The sequence below is a fragment of the Leptopilina heterotoma genome, unplaced genomic scaffold (assembly GCF_015476425.1).
Source record: "Leptopilina heterotoma isolate Lh14 unplaced genomic scaffold, ASM1547642v1 Lhet_184, whole genome shotgun sequence".
In the NCBI taxonomy this organism is placed as follows: Eukaryota; Metazoa; Arthropoda; class Insecta; order Hymenoptera; family Figitidae; genus Leptopilina; species Leptopilina heterotoma.
In genome coordinates, this window is record NW_025110903.1 from 196629 (window position 1) to 223644 (window position 27016).

General features: G+C 25.2%; 1 protein-coding gene across 1 annotated transcript; it reads left to right on the plus strand.

Annotated features, from left to right (window-relative positions):
* Window positions 1-301: 301 nt before the first annotated feature.
* Window positions 302-26634, plus strand: LOC122500418 (ARF GTPase-activating protein GIT1-like). Its single transcript, XM_043609340.1, has 13 exons — window positions 302-668; window positions 7055-7188; window positions 7984-8096; window positions 8183-8369; window positions 8672-8802; window positions 9108-9297; window positions 9406-9478; window positions 16116-16313; window positions 18112-18275; window positions 19593-19763; window positions 20324-20500; window positions 20869-21102; window positions 24671-26634. Exons 1-13 carry the CDS (start codon window positions 617-619, stop codon window positions 24869-24871), a joined length of 2025 nt encoding a protein of 674 aa, XP_043465275.1. The 5' UTR covers window positions 302-616; the 3' UTR covers window positions 24872-26634.
* The last annotated feature ends 382 nt before the right edge of the window (window positions 26635-27016 follow it).

A 27016-nucleotide genomic window follows, 5' to 3' on the forward strand; every position in this document is an offset into this window, starting at 1 on the left:
CTTTCTGACGTCACTGCGTTTACGAATCGACGCATCTCGCATTTTAAGCTGTATCTACATTGCAAAGTAAAAATAAAAAACACATTATTTTTTAAAAAATTACACATTTTAAAATTCCTGTTTTGAAAATGTATGAAAACGGATTTTCCAATATCTTCGGAAAATCTACGTGTGAACGCGATTTTGAATTTTCCTGGTAAATTTTTTTCTCTTTCGACAGAGGTATGAGTGCACCTTTCACGCTTTTTGCTGCAAATCGTATCCGTATGACATAACCAGAAGCTATTGTGCTTCTGCCTTAAAAGACAGATGATTTTACTATTGTTCTTTTTTCTAAATGACTAAATATAATATATAACACATTTGGTTGCAGGTATAAGCAAGAAAAAGTAAACAGTTATTAATAAATATTAAAGTTAAAATGCTGTCACGCTTATTTATACAGTACTCAATTAAGAAGTCATTGTAAAATACGTGTAAACTAATGGACATTTTTCAAACATGAATCACCAAAAGACAATTTAGCCATAACTAATAAACTATAATTTTCTGTTATTTTTGGTGATTGTAAACATTTAAGGTATACGAAAAGTTATATTTAGAAGTGCAGGTTAAAATGGCCCGTCTTAAACATAGAGTGGATTTATGTGCTGATTGTGGGGCTCTTGGTAAGGTTTAATCATTTTTTACATATTTTTACAATGTTTTCCTTTTCAGTCACTATTATTTATTCAATTAACATTTTGTTCTTAAATAATATTCCATTGTTTTTTTTAATCCTTCAAAACTCTAGAGAAGATTATTTTTAAAAGGAGAATTCAAAAATTTTAAAGAAATTAGCAGGAAGTGAACATTTTTGTAATTTCTTTTCAAAATGTTATGCATTGTAAAAGGCATTGATAAAATTTTCTTTACTAAAGTGCAAACTTTTTTTATAATCTGTTATTTTATGGACAGAATGAGACTTATTTAAGTTTATGTAATTTTCCATAAGTAACTGAATGAAAATTTATTTCCCTATAGACAAGAAATGTAAACTTATAGGTTATGGTGTTTATAACAATTACATATGTAAAAAATTTCAAAGTAAAACCTGCAACCAATTGTAAGGTTATAATAAATATTGTCACAAAAAAATTACATAGAAAATATCAATTCGACGTCTCGTTATTTCGAATAAAGTCGTCGCCGACTAATTTTAAAAAATAATATTATAACTAGCAAATGATAATTGTTATGCAAAATTTTTTATTTTTAAATAGAAATTTTAAAATAATTTCATAATTAAAATTTAAAAATTCACTTATTAAGTACAAAATTAATTATTATTGTTTATATTTTCAAAAATTTTAATATAATTCTTCGCAAGAATACAATTATTTTCTAAAATTTTAATAAATCTTTCTGAACAATTCAATAATTTTTTAAATAATAAAATCTTTGCAGGAATTCAATTATTTTCAAAACAATTTTAATTAAATTCCTTGGCAGAATTCAAATATTTTCAAATATTTCCATAAAATTCAATTATTTCCTAAAATTTTAATAAATTCTTTCAAACAATTTAACTATTTTTATAAATACTAAAATTTTTTGTAGAAATTAAATTATTTTTAATCCAATTAAAATAAAAATTACACGAAAGAATTTAATTATTTTCAAAAATTTCCATAAAATTAAATTTCAACCAGAATTAAAAATTTTCAAAAACTAATTCAATTATTCTCAAAATACTTTTAAAAAATTCTATATTAAATTCTTCTGGTAAATACAATTATTTTGAATATGCTTAATTTTAATAAAAAATTTTACAGAATTCAATTATTTTCGAAACAACTTTCATTGAATTTCTCGAAAAAATTTTAATTATTTTCAAATATTTCTATAAAATTCTTCAAAACAATTCAATTTTTCCTAAAATTTTAATAAATTCTTGGATCTTTTTAATTATTCTTATATAAATAATACAATTTTTTGCAGAAATTAAATTTTTTTCATAGCAATTTTAATAGAATTCCTCAAAAGAATTTAATTATTTTCAAATATTTGCATAAAATTCATTTATTTCATAAAATCTTGATAAATCCTTCGAAACAATTCAATTATTTTTATAAATAGTAAAATTCTTTGCAAGAATTAAATTATTTTCATAAATAAAAAAATTCTTCGAATGAATTCATTAATTCTCTTCAAAATTTTTGATAAGATTCTTTGCAAAACTTCAAACTGTTAGCAGATTAGAATACAACGATTATTATATTAATATAGATATTTTGCAGGAATGAGTTTAAAGGTATTAGGATCACTGAACAAAAAGAATTTTTAAAATATTTTAATATTTATTATAAAATAAGCATCTAAAGAATATGCAGGCCTCGGATCGACTATAAGTCTAAAAAAAGTAGCTTAAGTCGATTAAAAATAGAAAAAATGTTAAAAAAGTCGTTTATTTAATTCAGTGTTCCAAAAATTTTATTTTGTACTTCTCTGATTTTTTACTGATTTCAAAATTCAATTATTCAAAACTTGAATAATTTTTTTAAATAAATATTTAAATACTTCCTGTTTTTCCACAGGGAATAACATTTAAAAAAAATTAATTTAAAACCTTCTGAAATTTAATTATTTCCAAAAATTACAACTATAACCCTTCCAAAATTCAATTATTTTCTACAATTTTTAACTAAACTGTAACTTTAACTCTTTATGTTTTTTTAAAACATTTATTAATGTATACCTAATACTTTTAAAAAATTCTAAAGAAATTCTTTAAATTAATTTTTTTGAAATATTTTAAAATTTTTGATTGATGATAGTTTTTTAAATTATATACAATTCAAAAATTGACAAACAATTAAAATTTGGTAAAATCTTTTAAAAATAATTACATTTTTGAAGAACATAAAAAACAATCGAAATTTCTCCAAAATTTTAATAAGTCTAAAAAAGGAAATTTTTAAAAATGTTAATTTACTTTGTTCGAAGATAATTATACAGGGTGTCTACTGGTCCTTGAAGTCCTGGAATTCCTGGAAATGTCCTGGATTTTGAACTTTTGTCCTTGAATTTTCCATATTTTGCTTTTCAATATTCAGTAATTTTAAAATTTTACTCAAATTTAAAAAAATAATTTTTTTGATCCATCAAAAAATAATTTTAATTTGTCATTTGATTAAAGAAACTGGTATATACAATATTGATTTTTAACTTTTTTTATAATAAAATAAATATTTTTGTTCAAGTAGGTTAATTTAAATTATGTTAATCGTAATATGAAATATTTTTTAAAATTGAATTTTTATGAAGATTTATCAAAATTTTTAGTAATAATTGAATTCTTTCGGCGAATTTAAAAAAAAATTGTAAGAATAAATGCAATTTTCTATCATTTTATTTAAAATTTTATAAAAATAATTGAAATTCTGCGATAACTCTTGTTATTTATGAAAATAATTGAATTCTTGCAACGACTTTTTTATTAATAAAATTATTAAAAGAATTTTATTTAAAATTTTTTGAAAAATTGAATTTTTCAGACTATTTTTTAAAATTTTCTTTATATATTTGAATTCTTTCGAGAAACTTCATTAAAAAATTTTAAATAATTGAATTGATGCGAAGAAATTGGTAAATAATTGAATTCTTGTTAAATTTTTATTAAAATTTTGTTTAAATAATAGAATTCTTTTGGAAAATTTTATTAAAATAGTAGATATCGAAAATAATTGAAATGAGGAAATTTTTTGAAAATAATTGAAATTTTGCCAAGAATTTTATTAAATTTTTTGAAAATAATTGAATTTTGGAGAAGAATTTTATTATTTATAAAGATAATTGAAATTTTGTCGAGAATTTAAAAAAAATTTTGAATATAATTGAATTTATGCGAAGTTATTTAAAAATAAATTATTGTCAAAAATAGAAAAAATTGAAGGGTTTGTATTAGAATTCTTGACAATTTCATAGTTTATAAGGCAAACAAAAAAAACACAAAAATTCAGAATTTTCCTATAAATTCTAAAAATTCAATTTTTTCCAGTACTTTTAATAAAAATCCCTGACTTTTCCCTGAATTCCTTGACTTCCCTGACTTGTGGCAACCCTGTTATACATAATATAAATGTCCTGGAAAAATAAGAAATCTTTCCTGGAATGTTCGGAGAATGTCCTGGAATTTTAAGTCATATTTTCAGTAGACACCCTGTAAAAATTGAATATTCAACAATTATGATAAAACAAGTCTAAGAATTAGTTTTTTAAAAATGTTATGTAATTTTTCGAAAATAATTTAATTTCTTGAAAACTTTTTGCAAAATCTTAAAAAAATTAATTTTTAAAATTTTTTTAATAATTTTAATTAAAATTTTGTAACACGATTGTTCTCTCCAAATGTTAAAAATAATTGTAAAAAATTTTAATAACGTTTTTATATTTTCGAAAATTTGTTATTGAAAATAATTGAATTTTAAAAATCTATAATAAAAAATTGCTAAGGAAAAATTAATTATTTTCAATTAAACTTTACAAAATTTCAATTAGATTGGAGACCCTATTATCCGGACTAATATAGTTGCAAGTACCTATCCGGATAATCGAAAAAAGTACAAAATAAACGAATTTTCGATTTTTAATTTTAGGTATTTATTTGCATATGTGGCTCATTTCATTTAAAAGGTAAAATATAGTCTGGAGGATAGTTAAAATGTGAATTTTCAATTTTTTATTTGTAATCAAGTTTTCTATATTATTTAATGTTCTAAAAATCGAAAGGGCTAGTGGTTATAACATTAGACGTAAATATTTTTTTTAATGGCAGACAGCTTTTTGGCAGAATATGATCACTATTGTTTGGTTTTCGTTCAACTTTATTTTTTTAAATAAATTAACTTTTTTCGTGTAAATGTTAAGATGCGTTTATATAAATAAATATTAATTCTATTGCGTGGACAACAAACTTTTTTTGTTTTTATACAAAAAATGAGAGAAGATTGATTACGGTACTTCGGGACAGTATAGGGGACATTTGAAAAAGAAACAATATAAAAAAGAACAAATATTATATTAAGAATATCTATAATATATTAATAAAATTTATTGTATTAAATGATTGTAAACTTTAAAATTAAAAACAAAATAATATTTAAAATTTGTCCGGATAGTCGAAAATCCGGATAATGGTGTCTCTACTGTATTCAAAAAATTTTTAATTATTCACGGAGAAAAATGGATAGTCAAATTTATTATCTAGATAATCATGGTTGGGTGATGATCTTGGATACTTAACTATAGGACAACCATCTAGATATTCAAATTTAGTATCTTGAGATAATCAAACTTACATACTAACTGCCATTATCCAAGATATTCACATTTGACTATCCTAGATAATAAACGCAAGTTGCTGTGTTTATACCTACACATCTAAATTGATCAATAAGAAATATTTAATGATAAAAGTTAATCTTTTTAGAAATTAGTGAACATTTTTCCTAGATAAACAATTTTTTATGGAAAATCTGAAAATTTTAAAGAACAAAATACATTAATTTAACGATACCCTTGAAATGTTTAAATTCTTTTGACAGGTTTAAAGGTGTAAGTTGTAAGTTTTATATATTTTTCAACAATATTTTTTAAGCAATATTATATCTGAAATTCAGTATAAAAAAACTTGACAATGCTTTTAAATTTCGGATAATATAAAACTACTTAGCGGTGTTCAATGGTCTCTTAAATTTCTCGATAATGTGCGACCAACAGTTATCACCCAACAAATACGGCACTGACCGGTTTAAATGACGTGTAATTGGTAAACATTCATTTTCTAACAAATTTCCCTCTGTTCACAGGCACTTTTTACAAAATCTGACAACTTACATTTGTCACAAATGTTTTTAATTGTCTGAATTGAAAAGATTTTGTCAATCCATGTAGAAACGCGGTTGCAGTATTGGAATTACCATAGCAATGTAATGCGAATCATTTTGACAGCTGAGCCTTTACGCTCCCTGCATGCTTCTGCCCTCTACTGTCAAAATGGCTGTAACATACGTCTTGTGGCCTGCCATTACATTACTTTTTTATTTCCAATCCTGCAACCGCGTTTCTGCATGGATTAACAAAATCTTTTGAATTCAGACAATTAAAAACATTTGTGACAAATGTACGTTGTCAGATTCTGTAAAAAGTGCCTGTGAACAGAGAAAAATTTGTTAGAAAATGAATTTTTACCAATTTTATGTCATTTGAAACAGGCAGTGCCGTTTTTCTTGCGTGTGATCGGTAATCAAACTTCTGCGCAAGCGCTCGGCAAGTTGACTATCCAGGATAATAAATTTAATTATCTAGATATACTAAACGGGAATATATAATATTTCAGGAAGATAATATTTCTGACTATACAGATAATAAATTTGATTATATATTTTCTAACTATCTACTTTTAACTATCCATTTTTCTCCGTGAATTGAGATACATATCTTTCAAAAATTATTTCTCTTAATTATTTAAAGATTTTAGTCTTATAGTTATTTTTCACACTATAAAAACAGAAATAAGTTGCATCTTTTACTAAAAATGTGGTATGTTGCTGCAATATTTTTAAAAAAAGTCTCAATTTTTAAAAATAAGTCGAAAAAAGTCGCAGTTTTTGAAAATAAGTAGTCGAAAAAGTCGAGAAAGTCGTAATATCCGATGCCTGAATTTGAGGTCGTAAAAACTATCACTTTTTCGTCTATTAGAAAATATTAAAGAAAACACATAATTTACTATTAAAATGTAAAAAAATTATTAGAATTTATTAAGAAGGACTTAATTTATTATTATAAATTGATAGAAACAATTAATGATAAGAAATATTAACAGGCATCATAACATTTTTTTTATATCCCAGGATAGTAACTATAATATAACCGACAATTATTGCTTTTAAATTTTAGTAACAAACAAATACAGATCAATCGGCTCATGGAATTAGAATTTCCTTAATATATTATAGTGTTACTTTTTTTTTATATTTATGTTGTAATTTTAAATCTATTTTTTGCGTTTCAGAACCAAGCTGGGTGTCTTTAAATAGAGCAATTTTGTTGTGTGACGAATGTTGTAGCATTCATCGCAGCTTAGGACGTCATATTTCCCACATTAAGTTTCTTCATAAAGGACCATGGAATTCTTCTATGTTAAGCGTGAGTATTTACTTCCATATGGATTTTTTTTATTTTAAAGTTTTTTTTATGTTTTCGGGGTACTTTATGATTCCGTACTCCAAAAGTGCTTTTATATATGAAAACCAAATATGGCTACTTTTGTCTTCCAAACTGGCAAAATATTAGATTTTTTAAAATCAGTATTAGGGCTAGGCAGTATAGACTGGTATCAATTTTTATAAAACTAATGGTAGATTTAAACTCTAAACTCATTTTTCTCTAAATTAGATTTTTGGCATTTCTAACCTTGAATCTCTATAACTTCGCGAATTTTTTATTCAGAAGGGACTAAGAATTCGGAAATTATTTGAAATTTAATCAAGAATATGTATAGGGGACACTGGGGCTAAATGTTAAACTGTCAAAACAGTTAAAATTCATTATCTTTCGAACGGAAATAGTTAGAGCATTGCAATTTTGATTATAGAAGGGTGTTATCACTCTAAATAAATGTCCGAAGTTATGTGACATTCTGTTCATTTTTGTGGTGTCCATAATATAAAGTGTGTTTCAACTTTTAAGTATATTTTTTATATTTATATATTCTCATCGTCAAAAGTATTTTAGCCTATTTGGGTCTCCTGAAGATGTACCTAAAGATATTTGCTAAATATTTTTAGTCAGATTTTGTATATTTGTTATTGTTAAAGTCAAAAACGCACCCTGGGGCTAAATGTTAAGTGTATTTTTCCCATGCTTTTTTCGGGTTTATTTGTTTAAAAATTATTTATTTGATAATTTCTTACAACATACAAATCCACAATTTTTTTATAGATGGTACGGACATTACATGAAAGCGGAGCTAATAACATTTGGGAACATTCTCTTTTGGATCCCAATAATTCGAAGACCAGTAGAAGAAAACCACAATCTAAAGATCTGTTGCAGTTAGTATTATAAAGATATTTATTAAAAAAATTTTTTTTAATAAAAAATTTTTAATTTAAAAATTAACTAATACATTGTTTTTTAGTCCTATTAAAGAAGATTTTATTCGAGCTAAGCATCAACAACTGGCCTTTATTTTGCGTCCAAGTAAAGAAGAATTTTGTACAGAGGAAGAAATCTGTAGACAATTGCACAGTAGCGTACGAACTACAAATCTTGAGACATCTTTACGTTTACTGGCACAGGGTGCAGACCCCAACTACTTTTATAAGGTTTGATTTATTTTCGAATTTTTATGACTTAGCCTTGTAAATATTCATATACATTATAAGCGATGTGAAGAGAGTAATCTTTTTTATAATTTTGCAAATTTTAAACTGTGTACATGTACTTATTATACTCATTTATTCACAGAAATAAAAGTTTTGTCAATCGGTTATTCAAAAAAATAATATTGTAAACTCAGTTTAAATTTAAAAAATTATATTTAAAGTAACGCAGAGAGTAATCGGCCTTTAATCCGACGAGAAACATTAAATACAAAATTTGGAATGAATTTAAATTTAAATTCTAGGAAAAAGGAACCACACCATTACATGTAGCAGCTCGCGCAGGACAATCCTTGCAATTAGAACTTCTTATAGCTAATGGAGGAAATCCCAGTTTAGTAGATTCAAATGGCTATACTTCTGCTGAAATTGCTAAGTAAGTTAAATTTTAAGTTTTTTATTTATTTCATAAAGTAGAGTGAGGTGAAAAAAAGCCATTTGGGTTTTGCATTAAAACTATTGAAGTGTTTTAGCAATCTAGTATAAATATTGTATTGATAATATTTTGTTTTATTTGCGATTAATTCATGTTAAAAAATTTGACAAGAAGTCGGTTATTTGAAAAAAAACAAAGCCTATTTGAATCGTGTTTCTAAATAATTGTGTCATATGGAAACGTGCTTCGTTATAATTGCTATATTATTACGAAATTTATTTTTTAAATTAATCCTTCTTTTTCAGAATGGCAGGACATTTGGAATTATCTGAAAGACTTGTAGAAACTATGTATGAAGTGACCGATAAACTGAGCTTCTTCTTGTGCGGACAGAAACCCAACCATAAGGCAGGACAACATTTAATCATTCCAGAATGGTCTGGAGAGTCAGATCGTAGTGAATTTTCTTTGGAGGCACGAAACAAACTACAAATGGTAATTAATATTTAAAAAATTTAGTTTTTATAAACTAAATTATATTTTCCATTCATTACTATTTCGCGCGCAGAAAAAATATAGTGATCCCAATTAAATTTCTTTCAGCTGCCTAATCATTTGTTAGAGGAGTTAGTAATGGACGTTTACGATGAAGTTGATCGTAGAGAGACAGACTCAGGTGAGTAAACATTATTTTTTCTTCAAGTTAAATTTTTGCAAGGTTGACATTGTATGTAATCTTAAAATTCTAAAATTCTCAATATTTATTTAAAAAACAAATTCTTTATTTTAATCAGTTGCAGTGTACAGTGCATTAATAGTATAATGATTGCATATTACAAATCATTTTTCGTGAACAATTTATTTTCTCTTTAATGTATCATTAAAACCTCTAAAATTTTGTATAAAATAATTTCTAAATTTCTAAAATTTAAAATAGTTGTAATTGTTGTAATTGATACATATATAGTTAAATGTAGGATATTAAATTAAAATAATTAATTAATATATTTGCTTTTTGTTGATAATTAATTAATAAATATATTAATTTATAACATTCTTATCTTAGTATAAAATATTTGTGTAGTTTGGTTATAAATGCATTCAAGTTAATAAAATAGTGTAAATTATTTAAGTAGCATTGTTATTATAAAACTTTCGTGTCTTAGAAAGAAAATAAAATTTTATTGGACTTAATAAGGATTATGAGTCATGAAAAAGACAAAAATGAAATAAAAAAGTTGTATTCTGCAAAGAAAAGTTCTTCATGACTGATAATCTCTCACTTGGTTCGATAAAAATTTTTTTGTTATTTTTTAAGTGCGTAAAATAATTCAAAGACAAAAAATGTCTCTAAAATATATTTAGAAAATTAGAATTACCTAATAGCAAAAGTAAAATAAGAAAAAGAAGTTTTATTATTTTCTAAAAAAAAATTTAAGTTTAAGTTAACAACTCAATTATAAATTTTTACCTGCATTTTGTCTAATCGCTAATAGAAATTTCTTTGTAAATAGTACTTTACTACTATATTGTAAATTATCTCGTTCTCTATTTTATCAAGAATTCATTGTGTAATAATTCTTACATTTTAATAATTATCCAATTCCACCTTAATAATCTGCATGACTTTTCCCTTGTGCTTTACAAAAGGAGAGGTAAGTGTTTTAATAAATACAATCTCTTTTGTCGCACTTGTGCGGTAAAAATATGATAGGGAAAATGTGTAAAAAGCCACCGATTTATTAATGACCTTTCATTAAAAATAAAATAATGTCAGTTATATCTCATTTCAAGACAAATAAAATGACTCTTGTACCATTAAAATTGATTAATAAGTTTTTGAGAAATTATTTTTTAATTAAATACGTTCATAATTTTAAATATCTAATAATACAGTGTTGCCACAGGTCAGGGAAGTCAGGGAATTCAGGGAAAAGTCAGGGATTTTTATTAAAAGTACTGGAAAAAATATAATTTTTAGAAATTATAAGAATTGTCAAAAATTCTCATACAAAAGCTTCAATTTTTCTATTTCTGACAATAATTTCTTTTTAAATAACTTAATTCTTGAAGAACTATCATAAAATTATTACTTATTAAATTATTTCAATTATTTTTAATACAGGCAAACCTTGCTACGGCGGAAACTCGCCAGGTAGAAGTAGAAGGGATTATGTCAGTGAGAGTTGTGACTGTGTGAGTGCCATGAAATTCAGGGCCGAAAAGTTTCGAATTGTAATTTTTATATGGATGTTTTTTTATTTAAATTATTTAAATTATAATTGATTTATAATTTTTGTTTATTTTGTGATATATTTTATATATTATAAAAAATAAACATGAACTCCATTATTTTAAAAAAGTTTAAAGATATTCTTCAAAAGAATTTAATTAAGATTTTTATAAATTTTAATTAAATTCTTCGCGAGAATTCGATTATTTTCATAAATAATAAAATTCTGCGAAGGAATTCAATTATTCTAAAATTCTTTGCAAGAATTCAATGATTTTTAATACATATTTTTAAATAAGGTTATTAATAAATTATCATAACTTCTATTTCATATTTAAAGACCATATGATTTAAAATGGTTGATACATCCCTGAACGTTCACTCACTTCATTTTAATGAACCTCTCTACGGCGGAATCGTCTAATTGCTTTCCGCCGTAGCGAGGTTTGCCTGTACCTACTATTTTAATAACATTTTCCATAAGAATTCAATATTATTTAAACAAAATTTTAATATAAATTTCATAGGAGTTCAATTAGGGTCATTTGGGGTAAATGTAAACAAGGGGTAAATGTAAACAGTACATGTTTCAGCTAAATTTACAAATTAAAAAATAAGTACGACGTCAATATTTTTACCTCAGCTCACCTACAAGATGTTCTGAGTATTGCCAATATTTTATTTTGACAATTGGCAATGCCATAGTGTAAGTTATTTTTTAATGCAAAAAAGATTGAAAATCAAAATTTTACTGTTTCAGTATTTTGTCTCGCATTTGCATAAAAATAAATTAAAAAATCAAACAAAAATATGTAATTCTTCCTTATTAATGCCCTAACAAAAATTGACTTTGATTTTTGATTTTCGTCAATTTAGTTAATAAATAATTAAGTGTTTACATTTACCCCGAGAATTCGAAAACTCGGGGTAAATGTAAACAGAACTTGAACTACATTTTAAAAGAAAATAATTGAATAAATTTGCTTCTATTTCACAATTTCATTAATTTGGCAATGTAAAATTACATAAAAAAGGAAATTAGGTCCTCTTTTAAAAAAAAATTTGATAAAAAAAAATTTTTTTTTTTTATCAATTTTTAAAAATATTTTTAGGTTCATCCGCCATTTTAAAAATTTAAAATTTGACTTCAAATTCGTATTCAGCGACCTCAAAAACCCCCTAGTAGCCAGATTCAAGCAAATTTGATCAATTTTTAAAAATATTATTTTTAGGTTCATCCGCCATATTGGATCCACCATTTTGAAATTTAAAAATTCGATTTTAGATTCTTATTCAGCAACCTTAAAAACTTCTTTTTACCAAGTTGAATGAAAATCTATTAAAATTTGTTCAAGTTATTCAAGTTTTTACATTACTAGTTTTGTAATGGTTAATTGTTTATTTTATATGATACATTATCAGTCAACTGGTTGATTTACTATACATCTACGAAAAATTTTTATCAGTTTTTCCATCCCTTAAAACAGAAGTATACTTGAAATAACTTGTTTCTTAAACCTCGCTTAACTACAGTGGTGTTTACATTTACCCCGAATTTTAGGAAAATTTCAAAATCTCGGGGTAAATGTAAACAGTCAGTTTTAGGCGATTCAGGTGCATCAAAATTTTTTTGAACCTCATAAAATTTTTCTAGGGAACTCTAGTAACAAGTTCATGCAAAAAAAATCCGTCCGTTTTACCTTTTAACAAAAAAAAACTAATGTTTTTAGTGAAAAATAGATATTCCGTTTACATGTACCTCAATTGACCCTACTTACCAATTTTTTTAAAATTTCTTTGAACCAATTCAATTATTTTTAATTTTATAATGGAATTTCTCAAAAACATTCAAATATATTCAGAGAATTGAAAAAAAAATTGTTCTGAGAAATTCAATTATTTCAGGCATCACAGGTTGTCACCTATTCACCTTTTTCACCTTTTTTCAAATTTGTCACCTATTTCACCTATTTTGATGCTTTGTCACCTTTTTATGCTCAAAGATACAAAATTTTCTTCTAAATATTTTGAAATCTGTTCATAAAATTCAAATTTAATATTTGAATACAGCGTGTTTTATTTGTGATTTCAAAATTTTCAAAACAGTGCTTTTCTTTAACTAAAAACCATGGAAACTTTTTCAGTTTCTTTATTTTTAAAATATTTTTTTAAATTAAATAATAAATAAGTTTTTAAACTGTTAATTAACTTATTAAATGTTATTAAAAAATTAAATAAATCTTAAATTTTAAAAAGCAGAAACTGCTATATATGATGAAAAACATCGTTTCCGGTCATTTTCCCGAAAGGCTCCTTTCCCGAATGTCTAAAATCCCGAATACTTTTACACAAAATTTTGTATAAAGATGTTTCCGTTGTTAAAATTGTTTTCGGAATCTTAAAGAAACCACAGCAAATATTTGTTTAGTGTTTGCCTCATTCAATTTCGTTTGGTCGTTCAAAAGTTATTCAATTATTATTATTTAATACCTGTTTTGTTTATAAAAATTTGTATAAACATAATATCAACAATTTTTTTTTTCGCTGAATTAAGTGTGGTGGAAACATTTCTTTTTATGTGTAGATTAAAATTCATGAATTTTATTGCAATTGGTTTACTTACTCCGAAAAAACTAAATTCCCACTTGGAGTCCCACATATATCCATTTTTTAATAAAAAAAACAAAAAAATTTAGGGCCTTTCGGGAAATTGGTTTCAAAAAATAACAAGTAACCGTTTAAAATCAAATTTTTTTTTAAACGCAACATAATTTTGTAAAATGAACATTTTTTAGCGTATAATTGAAGCAGAATTCTTTTCAATTGCATAATTTTGCATAATCCTGCTTTTTTTAGCGATTAACGCAGAATTCATCTTTTTAGTCGCATAATTCCGCATAATTGTACTATGTAATTGTACTATGCCTATGTAATGTAGATAACATAACTTCATAAATTGTATTAAAATTAATCTACTTTCTGCCAAAGATTAAAAAAGTAAGAAATTGGAGCTTAAACACATTGTTAATACAAGTTTAAATACATTTCATTGTGTTATATTTGTCATTTTTTTTGTCACCTATTTGTCACCTATTTCAGAAAAAAAATCACCTATTCACCTGTTTTGAACAAAAAAGGTACTGTGATGCCTGTTATTTCGAAAAATTTAAATAAAATTCTTTTAAAAATTCTATTATTTAAAAAAATTTTGACAAAATTCGGATAATTCTTTACAAGATTTAGTTAATAAAATTGCAATTTTAATAAAATTTTCCTATACAATTCAATTATTATTTTCAATAGAATTCTTCTTAAAAATTGAATTATTTTTACAAATAATACCTTTTTTTATTGGAATTCAATTATTTAAAAAAATTTGAATAAAATTCTTTACAAGAAATCAATTATTTTCATAAATAATAAAATTTTTCTCGAGAATTCAATTATTTTTAAAAATTTTGATAAAATGATTTATAAATTTGAAAAATTATAATAAAATATAATCATAGAATACAATTATTTTCGTAAAATATAACATTCTTCCTAGAAGTACAATTGAGGCCTTGGATCCAATAACTCGGCCGACGCTCGGAGGAACGCGCAACTGCCAGTCAGTGAGCAGTGAGCGCCTCTGGGCCACTCACTGCTACCCGATTGGTATTAGCGCGTGCCTTCGAGCGTCGGGCGAGTTATTGGATCCAAGGCCTCAATTATTGTCAAAAATGTTTGTAAAAATTCAAATATTTTCGTAAAAAATAAAATTCTTCGAAGCAATTCAACTATTTAAGAAATTTTTATAAAATACTTCCCAAGAATTCAATTCTTTTCAAAAATAAACATTTTCACAGGAATTCAATTATTTAAAAAAAATTTAATAAAATTCTTTGTCAGATTTCAATTATTTTCAATTTTTTAATTAAATCTCTCGAATTTAATTTTGTTTTAATAAGTTTTAAAAAATTCTGAGAAATTCAATTATTTAAAAAAATTTGAATAAAATTCTTTACAAGAAATGAATTATTTTTATAAATAATATTTTTCTCCGGAATTAAATTATTTTTACAAATAAAATTCTTCACAAGAATTCAATTTTTAATAAAATTTGTTGCAAGAATTCAATTATTTTAATAATTTTTTTTTAAATTCGCCGAAAGAATTCAATTATTTAAAAAATTTTTATAAAATTCTTCATAAAAATTCAATTTTAAGAAATATTTAATTATTTATTTTTGTATTTAAATAATTGAATTCTCGAAAAACTTTCTTATAAAAATTGATTAAACACTGAATTTCACTTAAAATTTTTAATTATAATTGAATATTAAAAACATTATTGTGTGAATTTTTAGAAATAATTGAATTTTGAAATTGGTTCAAATTAAAATCTTTGAAAATTTGAATTTATAGTTACAATATTCTTATAATAGAAAATAATGTTTGTATCGCTCTGTCATCTTAAATTTCTTCATAATTTTTCGATTTCTTCATGTTTTATATTAATATTCTCATAAGTTATTGAATTTTAGAAGGTTTGAATTTGAAAATCTTAATTCCTATAGAAAAATAATAATGAATTAATATTTATTTCAAGAAGAAGTTATTGATGTTTTCGGATAATTTTACAATTAAATAAATTCGCAAATAAATGTAATAGATTTTTTTTTGAGTATCTAATAATTTTTAGAGTGGATCAGAATATTGTTGTGGGTCAGGAAAAAAGTCAAAATTTTGTCTGGAAATTAGGGAAAAGTCAGGGAAAAACAAAATTAAATTTTTGTGGCAACCCTGTAATATTAACAAAAAAAAAATTTCAAAATCCTTTGATATTATGATTTCTGATATAAAATACTATTAAAGTAACCATATTACAACGAAAAAGAAAATTAAATTCAACTTAAAATTTCTTTATTTTATTTACTTGTATAAGACGATAATTAAGCCGTGTTATAATAATGTATGAATAGCTAATTAATATCGGGACAAAAAATATGAAGTTTCTCAAAATTTTATAATTAAGCGCGTTCTATTGCTTAAGTAGACGTAGTTTTATGATTTCACTTTATTTATGTTTAACGTACAGTTTGGCTATCAGTCGCCTCCCTTCCGGACAGATGTGCAGTTCCATTCTTACCTGTGAATCCACGCCTTTCTTCAACTAGAAATCAAGGAAGACAAAAATTGGCACGTTTTACACCAAAAGAATTTGCCACACTTATATATGATTTACTCATCGAAGCTGGCCATCGACATAAATTAGCTTGCCAAACTCCACTTCAAGGTTTGTATATATACTTTTCATACAATAATTTTATAAACTTTTGACGAAGTATTTGAAATGTCGAATAAAATTTTGACAGTGCACTGTGGCCAATTTCTCGAAAAATTTGGGCAAAATTCGAAAAATGAAAGAATTACAACCAAACTTTGTGGGATGCTGATTTTAAATTTTAGATTATTTTTTTGAAAATTCAATATGGCGGACTCAAAATGGCCGTCCTTTGTTTAAAAACTTTAAAAGACGTTAAAAGACAAAATTCGAGAAATGAAATGATTACAACCATAGTTTTGAGGTCGCTGAATACGGATACAGAATCAGACTTCAAAAGTTCAAAATGTCGGATTCAATATGGAGGACGAAATATTCGAAAATCATTGAATTCGCTTAAAATTGGTTTCTCGTTGTTTTATGGGGTCGCTAATTACGAATCAAAAGTTAGATTTTAAAAATTCGAAATGGCTGATCCAATATGGCAGACAAAATTCATTATGATAAATAAAATTATAAAAAACTAATTGGATTTACTTGAAAGTTGTTACTCAAGGGTTTCTGAGGTCGCTGAATACGAAGCCAAAGTAGGTTTTAAAAATTTTTAATATCTGATACAATACGACGAACAAAGTTTAATATGGTAAATAGAATTTTTAAAAACTAATTAAATTTTTTTGAAACTCATTACTCGGGGATTTTCGGCGGGGTAAGGACCGTAATACCAACAAAGCCCCGCATAACAAATTTCATGCGAATCTCATTATTTTCGAAATTATCTTCCACCATATTGGATTCGACATTTTGAATTTTTGAAATCTAACTTTTGATTTATATTCAGCCTCCTCAGAAACCCCCGAGTAACAAATTTTAAGCGAATCTACTTTCGTATTCGTATTCAGCGTCCTCAAAAACACTTCGTTCAGTTTTGTAAAAATTTATTAAGTTTTGCGATTTTTTTCACATGGCTATGGTTTTGTTAATAAAAATTAAATTTTGGCGCCATTTTGTTTCCGCCATTTTGAAAATTTAGATGTGTTTCAGTACGAATACACGTACTAAAATTTGAAAAATTAGAAAAAACCTAAAAATTTCGTGTTTTAAAAAAATGTGTAATTTGTTTATTTCCAAATTTACAAAGTTTTTTAGTGCTCCACTAGAAAGAGCGGCTTTCGGCTAATAAGAAAATACTATTGCAGAATTTTTCTTATAGTTTTTATGTTAAAATATAGTATCAAACTTCAGGACAAAATTTTGTACATTTTTGGGCGTTAATGGGTTAAAATAGCAAAAGTTGATCAGTTTTCACAATTCTTTAATTGCAGTTTTAAGCAAAAGAATAAATTGTATTCTTTCAAGTTTATGGCGAAATAGTTGTTTCTTTCAATTATTAATGAACAAACCCTATTTGTTTAAAGAACAATTTATTTTCAAGAGGACTTTATAATATTGGAGGGTAAAAAGTATGAATTTACCACATTTTTTAAATTTTTGACAGGTTTTTCGGAAAATTGGTCACTGTGCAATGGTTAAATAAATTAATAATAATAATAGAAATAGTAATTTTTATTTAAAAATTCAGCAATATAAAATTACTTATTATTTAATGATAAAAGAAATTTTTTAAAGTCGGTTTCTGAAACCCTAAGGACTATTAAAATAAATTAATCTGAGAGAATTTAATATGGGTTCTTATTTTCCAATATGGTTCATATGAAAATATGTTATTCGTAATATTGTGTATTATTATATATATATGATTGTATTAATTATAATATTTTTATTTTTCGTAAATCGTTTTTGCCTTCAGATCCTATGGTATCAGCCCTTCGCAGAGAGCAATCCGGAAAATTTGGTTCTCAAGCGTCAGATGATGAGCCTCTATACGACAGTGTCGCATCTGACGATGACTATACGATTTTCTCTTCTGATAACATGACACGACTATCTAGTGCACCTTTTTTAGATAACAAGGTACTTCATTTATTTTCAATTAATTGCAGCATAAACTATTTGAATTGAAATCGATATGATATCTCAAATCAAATTCAACAGTATTGGGGTTTTGTAGAGGGCTTACTACTAATAGAATTTCAGTCCTTGTTAAGTCGTATAAATGACAAATATTTTAATTTCTAACTTGTAGGGCCTAAAGAGAGTTTAAAATGAGCTTATTTTACTATTATTACTTCCTCATAGAGGAAGTATTGTAATACCAAAATTTCTCGAGTTCGATTTTTTGACATATCTTTATGTTATTTGACCTCAGGAGTTCAAAAAAGACATTTTTAAAAAATGTCATTCCGTATGTGTGTGTGTGTGTGTGTGTGTGTGTGTGTGTGTGTGTGTGTGTGTGTAAACATCACATTTTCATAAATATCTCGAAATCATGAAGAGCTTTTGGGTTGAATTTTTTTTTAAATTGTAGATCACACCTGCGGACATAAAGTGAGAGTACTTTCTGATATATTGATAAAGTTTAACTAAATTTTTTTTTATTTTTAATTTTGCAAAAAAACGTTTTTTGCCCATAACTTTAAAAAAATGTTAGGACACCTATAAATGGTTTTCCATAATTTTGTAGAGTTTTTTTAGACGCATCTTTTGAGCCCTAATTGAACATTTTTTGTCCATATTAACCGGAGTTATTAAACTTTTAAAAATCAAAAATTTTGGAAAATAAGACTTTTTTGAAAATTTTGTTAAAAAACGGAGAAGTACACTACCGTCGGGAATTATCGGTACGGCTGCACACGCACGGCCAAAAACATACCAATGTTTAAATCACGATTTTTTTGTAAATACAAATGTCAGAAAATTAACAAATATACCATTCGAAAGATTATTAAATTCTACGATTAATGGTACATAACTGAAAATTTTATGGTATTTATTTTATTTTATTTATTTTATTATATATTTATGGTTTATTGGTATTTTAAAAACCAAAAATTGTGAAAAATGACATTTTCTCAACTTTTTTGTTTGAAAATTTTTATTTAACTATTAAATTATTGTAACTATCTTGTAGGGTATTTAAAAATACATTGGTTGACTCAAAATTATTATTTTTATCTTCATGAGGAAGTAAAGTGTTCATGAAATGAGCACCAAAATTATAAAAAAAATATACAACTTGGCAGCGGTTTTTTATTAATTTTATTATTAAGTATACACCAATATTGACGAAAGTTGTAACTTGTCCAAAGAACTAAATTAAGTTGTATGGGTTTTGACATCTTTATGTATTTTATTTATTTCTTTTAGTAAGATTAATTACATTCTTTTCAGAAATCTATGACTCCAATAGCTAAAGGTTTGCCTTCAGCAGTGGAAGTTCTTAGAAAGCAGTTGACACTTTCTGAAGCAACAATAAAAGATCTACGAGAAGAAGTGCGTTCATTGCAAAATACTGTTGAGCGCATTTCTGTAGAAAATCGAGAATTGAAAACTATGATGCAGGTAATTTATATACACTAATAATTTATTTTAAAAAACGCAACTATCCAACTATTCCTATTTATACGCAACTCCGGCGTATTAAAGTCACTTTATCTACCTGTACAGGCGCATACTTAGTTCCCCCTTATAACCCAGCGGTCAATTAAGTGCCCATTATTGCCCTAGGGCAATAAAGTACCCATTATTACCCTGGGGCAATAATGGACACTTTATTGACCAGCTGGCTTATATGGGGAAACTTAGCATGCACCGGCACAGGTAGCATAGAGGGACCATAATAAGCCTTTGTTGCATACTGTACTATTTCATTGTCTGAATGTTTTCGTTTTATTCACCTTGTTTTATAAAAAAAATCTCGGACGTTAAAGATTAACTAATTAATTTAGTTTTTAAATATCAACAAAATAATTATTTTGAAACTTTATTAGAAAGATCTACATACATATTCAAAAAAATTGAAAAATATTTGAAAAACAGGCTGCATGTAAATTATTTTTTATCTATAATGTTGTATTCCAATGAAATTGATTTTTATTGATATGTAATAATTCAAATTGCAGCCTAAACCTTCTGACGTAGTCATAAATGGACACACAGAAAGTGAAGAAATATCAGAATTAGTGCCTTCGCTTGATATTAAAACTGCCGGAGTTCGCGCAAATCAACGACCTTTTTCAATGTATGAAACTAGAGAAGGGTTGCGTATGCCATCAGCATGGAGTACAAACATGAGTCAGGTATGAACAAAATTTATAATATTCTGCTTCTTTTAGGTATCATTGTTTTATGAAAATGCCCACAGCAATTGAGTTAAAAAAAATGCTATTTCTGAAAAATCGTTGTAAGAAGACAAAAAGAAGTGTACAGTACATTTTCAATATACAAAATTTTAGCTATTTTTAACAAACATTACATTATAAGTTTATCTAAGCATTAAAATTAAATCGGAGTAAGATAGACAAATTTTACAGAAGTTTCTTTTTACCTCCTAAAGTATTCAAAATAAACGTTTATACTATAACTTTCAGTAATATGTAAAAAAAATTAAGTATACATTAAGATTTTAATTTTTTTAAACTTTAGTTTATTGTTTATTATTTTATAGACGAAGGGAGAAATAGATTCAATTGCACGACCATGTACAACTCCGAGTTTCTGGGATTACAGTGGAACAAGTAGACCTCCTCGAGAAGAAGTTACCAGGCGAACAGGCCAAGTAACTAAACGAATTCAAGAATTGTGGATGGCTATGCAAGATCCCAATCGCAGAGAAACTTTTGTACCTTGTGCAGAAAGAATCCGAGTTGCTGTTGCTGAGCTTACAGCAATATTCCCTCAAGTAGGTGTTTATAAAATGTTAGAATTAGATTAGTTTATGGTTTTTTATACGAGGCATTCCAGAGTTTCCACGCAACCTGGAAAACTTAGAAATGTCAGGGAATTTCATAAATCTTGAAAAGACCTGGAAAAGGCAGGGAATTTTTATCGGAATCCTGGAAAATTGTTGTTTTCTAAAGTTATTGTATTTATTGTACTGGAGAAATATTTAATTTCTAGAATTCATAAAAAAATTCTGAATTTTTGTGTCTTTTTTATTTGCCGCATAAACTATGACATTACCAGGAATTCTAATACAAAACATTCAAATTTTTCTATTTCTGACAATAATTTCTTTTTAAAAAATTCAATTCATGAAGAACCATTATAAAATTCAATTAATAATTCTACTTAAATATTTAAAAATTAATTCGATTTTAAAAGTTTTAATTTAAAATTTTTGAAAATAAAAATTTCAATTTTCAATTAATTTTATTTGTAATTTTAAAGAAATGAATTTTTAAAAAATGTTAATAATTCAAATACTTCTAAAATTAGTTACATTTTTTAATATATATATTTCATTAGTTATTAAAAATAATAGATTTATAGAATAGAAGAATTTTAGTTGAAAATACTAAAAAAAAATTTAATTTTGGAGAAGTTGCAAATTATTGCAGAAATTTAACTATTTTCAAAAATTATTTTATCTTTATAAATGATAAAATTCTTCTCCAAAAATCAATTACATATTTTAAAAAATTTTGGGACGCATGATTATTCCCCAAATGTCATTTTACCGAACTGCACTTTTGCGAATAGTCATTTTTGCGAAAATCCATTTTTGCGAAATGTCATTTTTACGAAAAGTCATTTTTGCGAAAAGCCATTTTTACGAATAGTAATTTTTGCGAAAAGTCATTTTTACGAATTTTCATTTTTGCGAATTGTCATTTTTGCGAATCGAAATTTTTACGAATTGTCTTTTTTGCGAATCGACATTTTTACGAATCGCCATTTTTACGAATTGTCACTTTTGCGAATCGACATTTTTACGAATTGTCATTTTTGCGAATAGCCATTTTTGCAAAAAGTCATTTTTGCGAAAAGCTATTTTTGCGAATTGTCATTTTTGCGATTTGTCACTTTTGCGAATCGCCATTTTTATGAATTGTCACTTTTCCGAAAAGTCATTTTTGCGAATTGTCATTTTTGCGAAAAATACAATAGTAAACTTGTAGGTATATATAGATTCACTATTGTATAATATTTTTCGCAAAAATGACTTTTCGGAAAAGTGACAATTCGTAAAAATGTCGATTCGCAAAAGTGAAAATTCGCATAAATGACATTTCTCAAAAATGGAATTTCGCAAAAATGACAATTCGCAAAAATAGCTTTTCGCAAAAATGACAATTCACAAAAACGACAATTCGTAAAAATTACTTTTCGCAAAAATGGCTATTCGCAAAAATGATATTTCGTAAAAATGTCGATTCGCAAAAGTGACAATTCGTAAAAATGGCTTTTCGCAAAAATGACTATTCGTAAAAATGGCATTTCACAAAAATGGCTTTTCGCAAAAATGACTATTCGCAAAAGTGCAGTTCGGTAAAATGACATTTGGGGAATAATCATGCGTCCCTTTTACAAAAGAATTTAATTATTTTAAAAAAATTTAATAAAATTTTACCCAAACGTTTAATTATTTTTATAAATAATAAAAATTTCACAGTGAATTCAATAATTTACAAAATTTTTATACATTTCTTCGCAATAATTAAATTAGTTCCGTAAATAATTAAATTTTTTTCAGGGATCCAATTATTTTTAATATAATTTTAATCGAATTCGTCGAAAAATGTAATTATACTTAAAAATTTTATTAAAATTTATTTATTTTTAATTATAAACAGGAAATAAAATTCGTCAAAGAATTCAATTATTTAAAAATTTATTTGATAAAATTCTTTATTAGAATTCAATTTTGAGAAACATTCAATTATTCAATAAATTATTTATTTTTGTAGGATTTAAATAATTGAATTCTCGTATAATCTTCTAATAAAAATTAATTTACAAATAAATTTCAGTTAAAATTTTAGATTGTAACTGAATATTGAAAGCATTATAGCGTGAATTTTTTTAGAAATAATAGAATTTTGAAAAGGTTTTAAATTAAAATCTTTAAAAATTTGAATTTTTTATAATTTTAATTGTTAATTTTATAGAACTAATTTTTTTTAAACAAATTTAATTTCAATTCAGTTGAAATTATTTAAATTTTTTAATATATATTTAACTAGTTATTAAAAATAATGGATTTATAGAAGAATTTTAGTTAAAAATACTAACAAAAATTGAATTTTGGAGAAGTTTCAAATTATTGCAGAAATTCAATTATTTTCAAAAGTAATAAAATTCTACGCAAACATTTAATTATTTTCATAAACTATCATAAATAATAAAAATTTCACATAATTCAATTCTTTACAAATTTTTTATAAATTTCTTCACAATAATTCAATTGTTTAAAAAAATCAAATTTTTTACAGGATTTAGGTAATTATTTTTAATACAATTTTAATCGAATTTCTAGAAAAGTGAAATTATTCTTAAAAATTTTATTAAAATTCGTCAAAAAATTCGATATTTAAACATTTTTTAAAAATTCTTTATTAAAATTAAATTTTAAGAAACATTCAAGAAATCATTTATTTTCGTATTTAAATAATTGAATTTTCGAAGAATTTTGGAATAGAAATTGATTAAAAAATGAATTTCAGTTAAAATTTTAGATAATATTTGAATATTAAAAGCCTCATTGCGTGAGTGTTTAGAAATAATTGAGTTTTGAAAAGGTTTCATAATTTTAATTATTAATTTTATAGAACGGCTTTTTTAAAAAACTTTAATTTCAATTCTGTTGAAATTAGTTGAATTTTTTATTTTTCAATATATACCTATTTATTTGAAGAATTTCCTAGTAATCGAAATTTCGTAAAATTGAATCGTAAGCAAATGGATTTGAAAATTTTCAAAGAACTTTTTTAAATATTAAAAATAATTTATTTAAAGAAGAATTTTAGATAAAAATTCTAGAAGATAATAATTGAATTGAAATGATGAAAATAATTTTGAAATAGTTATAGTGATAATGTTCTTATAATATAAAATATTGATTCGGTCATGTTTTATAAAAGTTTTAATTTGAACATTTTACAAATTTTAATTCTGTTGGAAAAATAATAATGATTAAATATTTATTTAAAAAAGAAGTTATTGATGTTTTCGAATCATTTTACAATTACAGAAATTTGTAAATGAATGTAATAGAACATTTTTTTGATTATCTAATAATTTTTAGAGTGAATCAGAATATTCTTCAGGGTCAGGGAAAAAGAAAATTAATTTTTTGTGGCAACCCTAATTGAGTAACAGATAAACATAATAATGCTGAATCCTAGAGACAACACTGGACTCTCTCTTTAATAAAATTAACCCCGGTCCTCTGACAATTCATTCATGAATGAATGAATTTGAGAAAACTATTGTTTTATCCCTTAATTTTTAAAATTACTTAATTTCAGAATCCAGTTGAGGAAAATGTACGAGCTGCTTTACGACAGTTAAGCGGCAATACAGGTCGCCTACAAGCCGAATGCGCTGGTCTTCAACGATGTACGAGCGATCCCGATCACATGGATCGTTGTTTACAACAAGTTCGTTCATGTGCTTATGATATTGCCAAAGCTACTAAACTTCTTGTCACTCAATTTCAAAATTCTTAATTTCAAAGATAAACAGTATCAAGTACCATAGCTACTAATAATTGTATTAATTAATTGATATTAAGGTAATTTCTCTGAGGTGCAGCATTTTGAGAATACATTAAACTTGTTAATGTAAGTGACGTACTTCTTGTCTGTTGCGATAATACAAACATTGAAAAAGCACCTTAGATTTACCTTTTATTGTGATGTAAGTATACGCTTATACGTGTACAGTCTTTGAGAGGTTTACTGACCGAAGATGTAGTACTCACTAAGTCGATAAAAGTATTTCAAAGCAGATTTAGGTAAATTTAACAAAAACCCTTTTTTCTGACGTGGTAATTAAAATTTTGCTTGTTTAATTTTGGTTGCATAAATCAATTAACAATTAATTACACGGATAAAAACATTTTTACTGTTCTTCGTACGATTAAAATTTAACAAGTTACATTTTTTTGAACAATGCATGTTTTAAAATGTCAAGGAGAGCGTGATTTCTTTTTTTAATGCAATTTGAAGCTCTCTAAAAATTTTTTAAGATTCGTAATCAGCGACCCCAAAAACCATCAATCCCGAATTTTATTAAAATTCAAACGTAATGCGTAATTACTTTTTTCAAAAAATACTCAAATTTGTTAGCATTTTTAACGTGCATTTTTTAAAATTAGTAATACTATTGTATTACATGTAATGTTTAATGCACTTTATTTTTAATTTTAATCCTATATTCAATCTTCTTGTTACCTCTCAGTGAATCGTGAAGACTGAATATTCATTATTATCGTTTATTAATAAACAAATATTAACTTTAAAATAAGTAAATAATTAAAACAATTAACGAATGATTGTTTCGATTGTATTGTTAACAACACATGTACAGATATATTATGGATATTAAAAATCATTGTAACGAAGCAGAATTTATATTTTTGAATTTATACTTTTCTGAAATGAGATACATGCGACTGAATTCGTTGTTATGAAATTGTTGAATCTATAGTTCTCTTTAATTTATGTTACTTGATCTTATTAATTCATTTTTAATGTAATTTTTAATATACTTTGAGCATACAGTAGACACGGGCCAAATTTAATTTAAGATAAATGAAATATAAGATGGTATTGTTTTTTTCTCTAGAAAAATATAAAACAAGATTATTAGCGCATTATTACAATTTCATTAGAAATTTATTAGGCTCAATGATTTATAATTGAATGTACAATAAATTTTTTGATGGTCGTCTATCAGTATGGGTTCAAAATTTAACTTTGAAACATATTATTTCGAAAATTTGCTCTACGTTTAGGGCAACAAAATCGAACAAAATCAAATCTATATTATATAAGAAATGCATAAAATATTATTATGTACCTAACTAACTTTGTATGTAAGGTTGAGTCCACAATAGACAGCGTTAAGGAGATTGAGCTACTTAAGACCATCGATAATCTACTTAAGACCATTGATATCAATGGTGTTAAGTAGCTCAATCTCCTTAACGCTGTCTATTGTGGACTCAACCTCAAATTATATTAATAAGAATATTAATAATGTAAAAAATTCGTAAATTTGAATATTGTATATGAAAAATAAAATTATTAACCAAGAATTTGTAATTCTACGTAATATTATCACTTGAATTATATGCTAGTTTGTAATGAATATGTAAAAATGTTGAGAATTTCACTGGTTTGTAAAAAATTGACCAATCGGCTACAAGTACCAGAATAAATAATCATGTCGATTTTGGTGTGATGAAAATAAAACTTTAACATTACAATTGATGTTTTAATTCACTTTATTTGTAATTTGTTACAATGACAAAAACCATATTAAATTTTGAAAATATTAGGGGAATATAAGGTTTCGTGGCGTGTAAGGTATGGTGGCGGACTTGTCAAATTTAGTATGTAACGTCATATTTGAAACTCCTTATTACTGTGGTCGATGTCTTTTATCGTGCAGACATTTTATATGCAGTAGTATTAATGAGCGGACGTGTGCTTTGTATTCTAAGTGATTTTGAATAAAAAAGTAGTGAAAAAAACTAAAAAGTGTTATTGGATATATGTGAATTAACAGTGCAGTGCCAGAGTGGAGCTTTTTTGAAAATTGAGTCAGGTAAATGTATGGAACGTAATATTTAGACCTTGGACAACAGT

Bases quoted from the DNA above. Each gene is read 5' to 3' on its own strand.
- LOC122500418 (XM_043609340.1), top strand. From the start codon at position 617: ATGGCCCGTCTTAAACATAGAGTGGATTTATGTGCTGATTGTGGGGCT. The intron at 7,189-7,983 runs GTGAGTATTTAC...ATTTTTTTATAG, and splicing joins GGAATTCTTCTATGTTAAGC to ATGGTACGGACATTACATGA. The intron at 8,803-9,107 runs GTAAGTTAAATT...CTTCTTTTTCAG, and splicing joins ACTTCTGCTGAAATTGCTAA to AATGGCAGGACATTTGGAAT.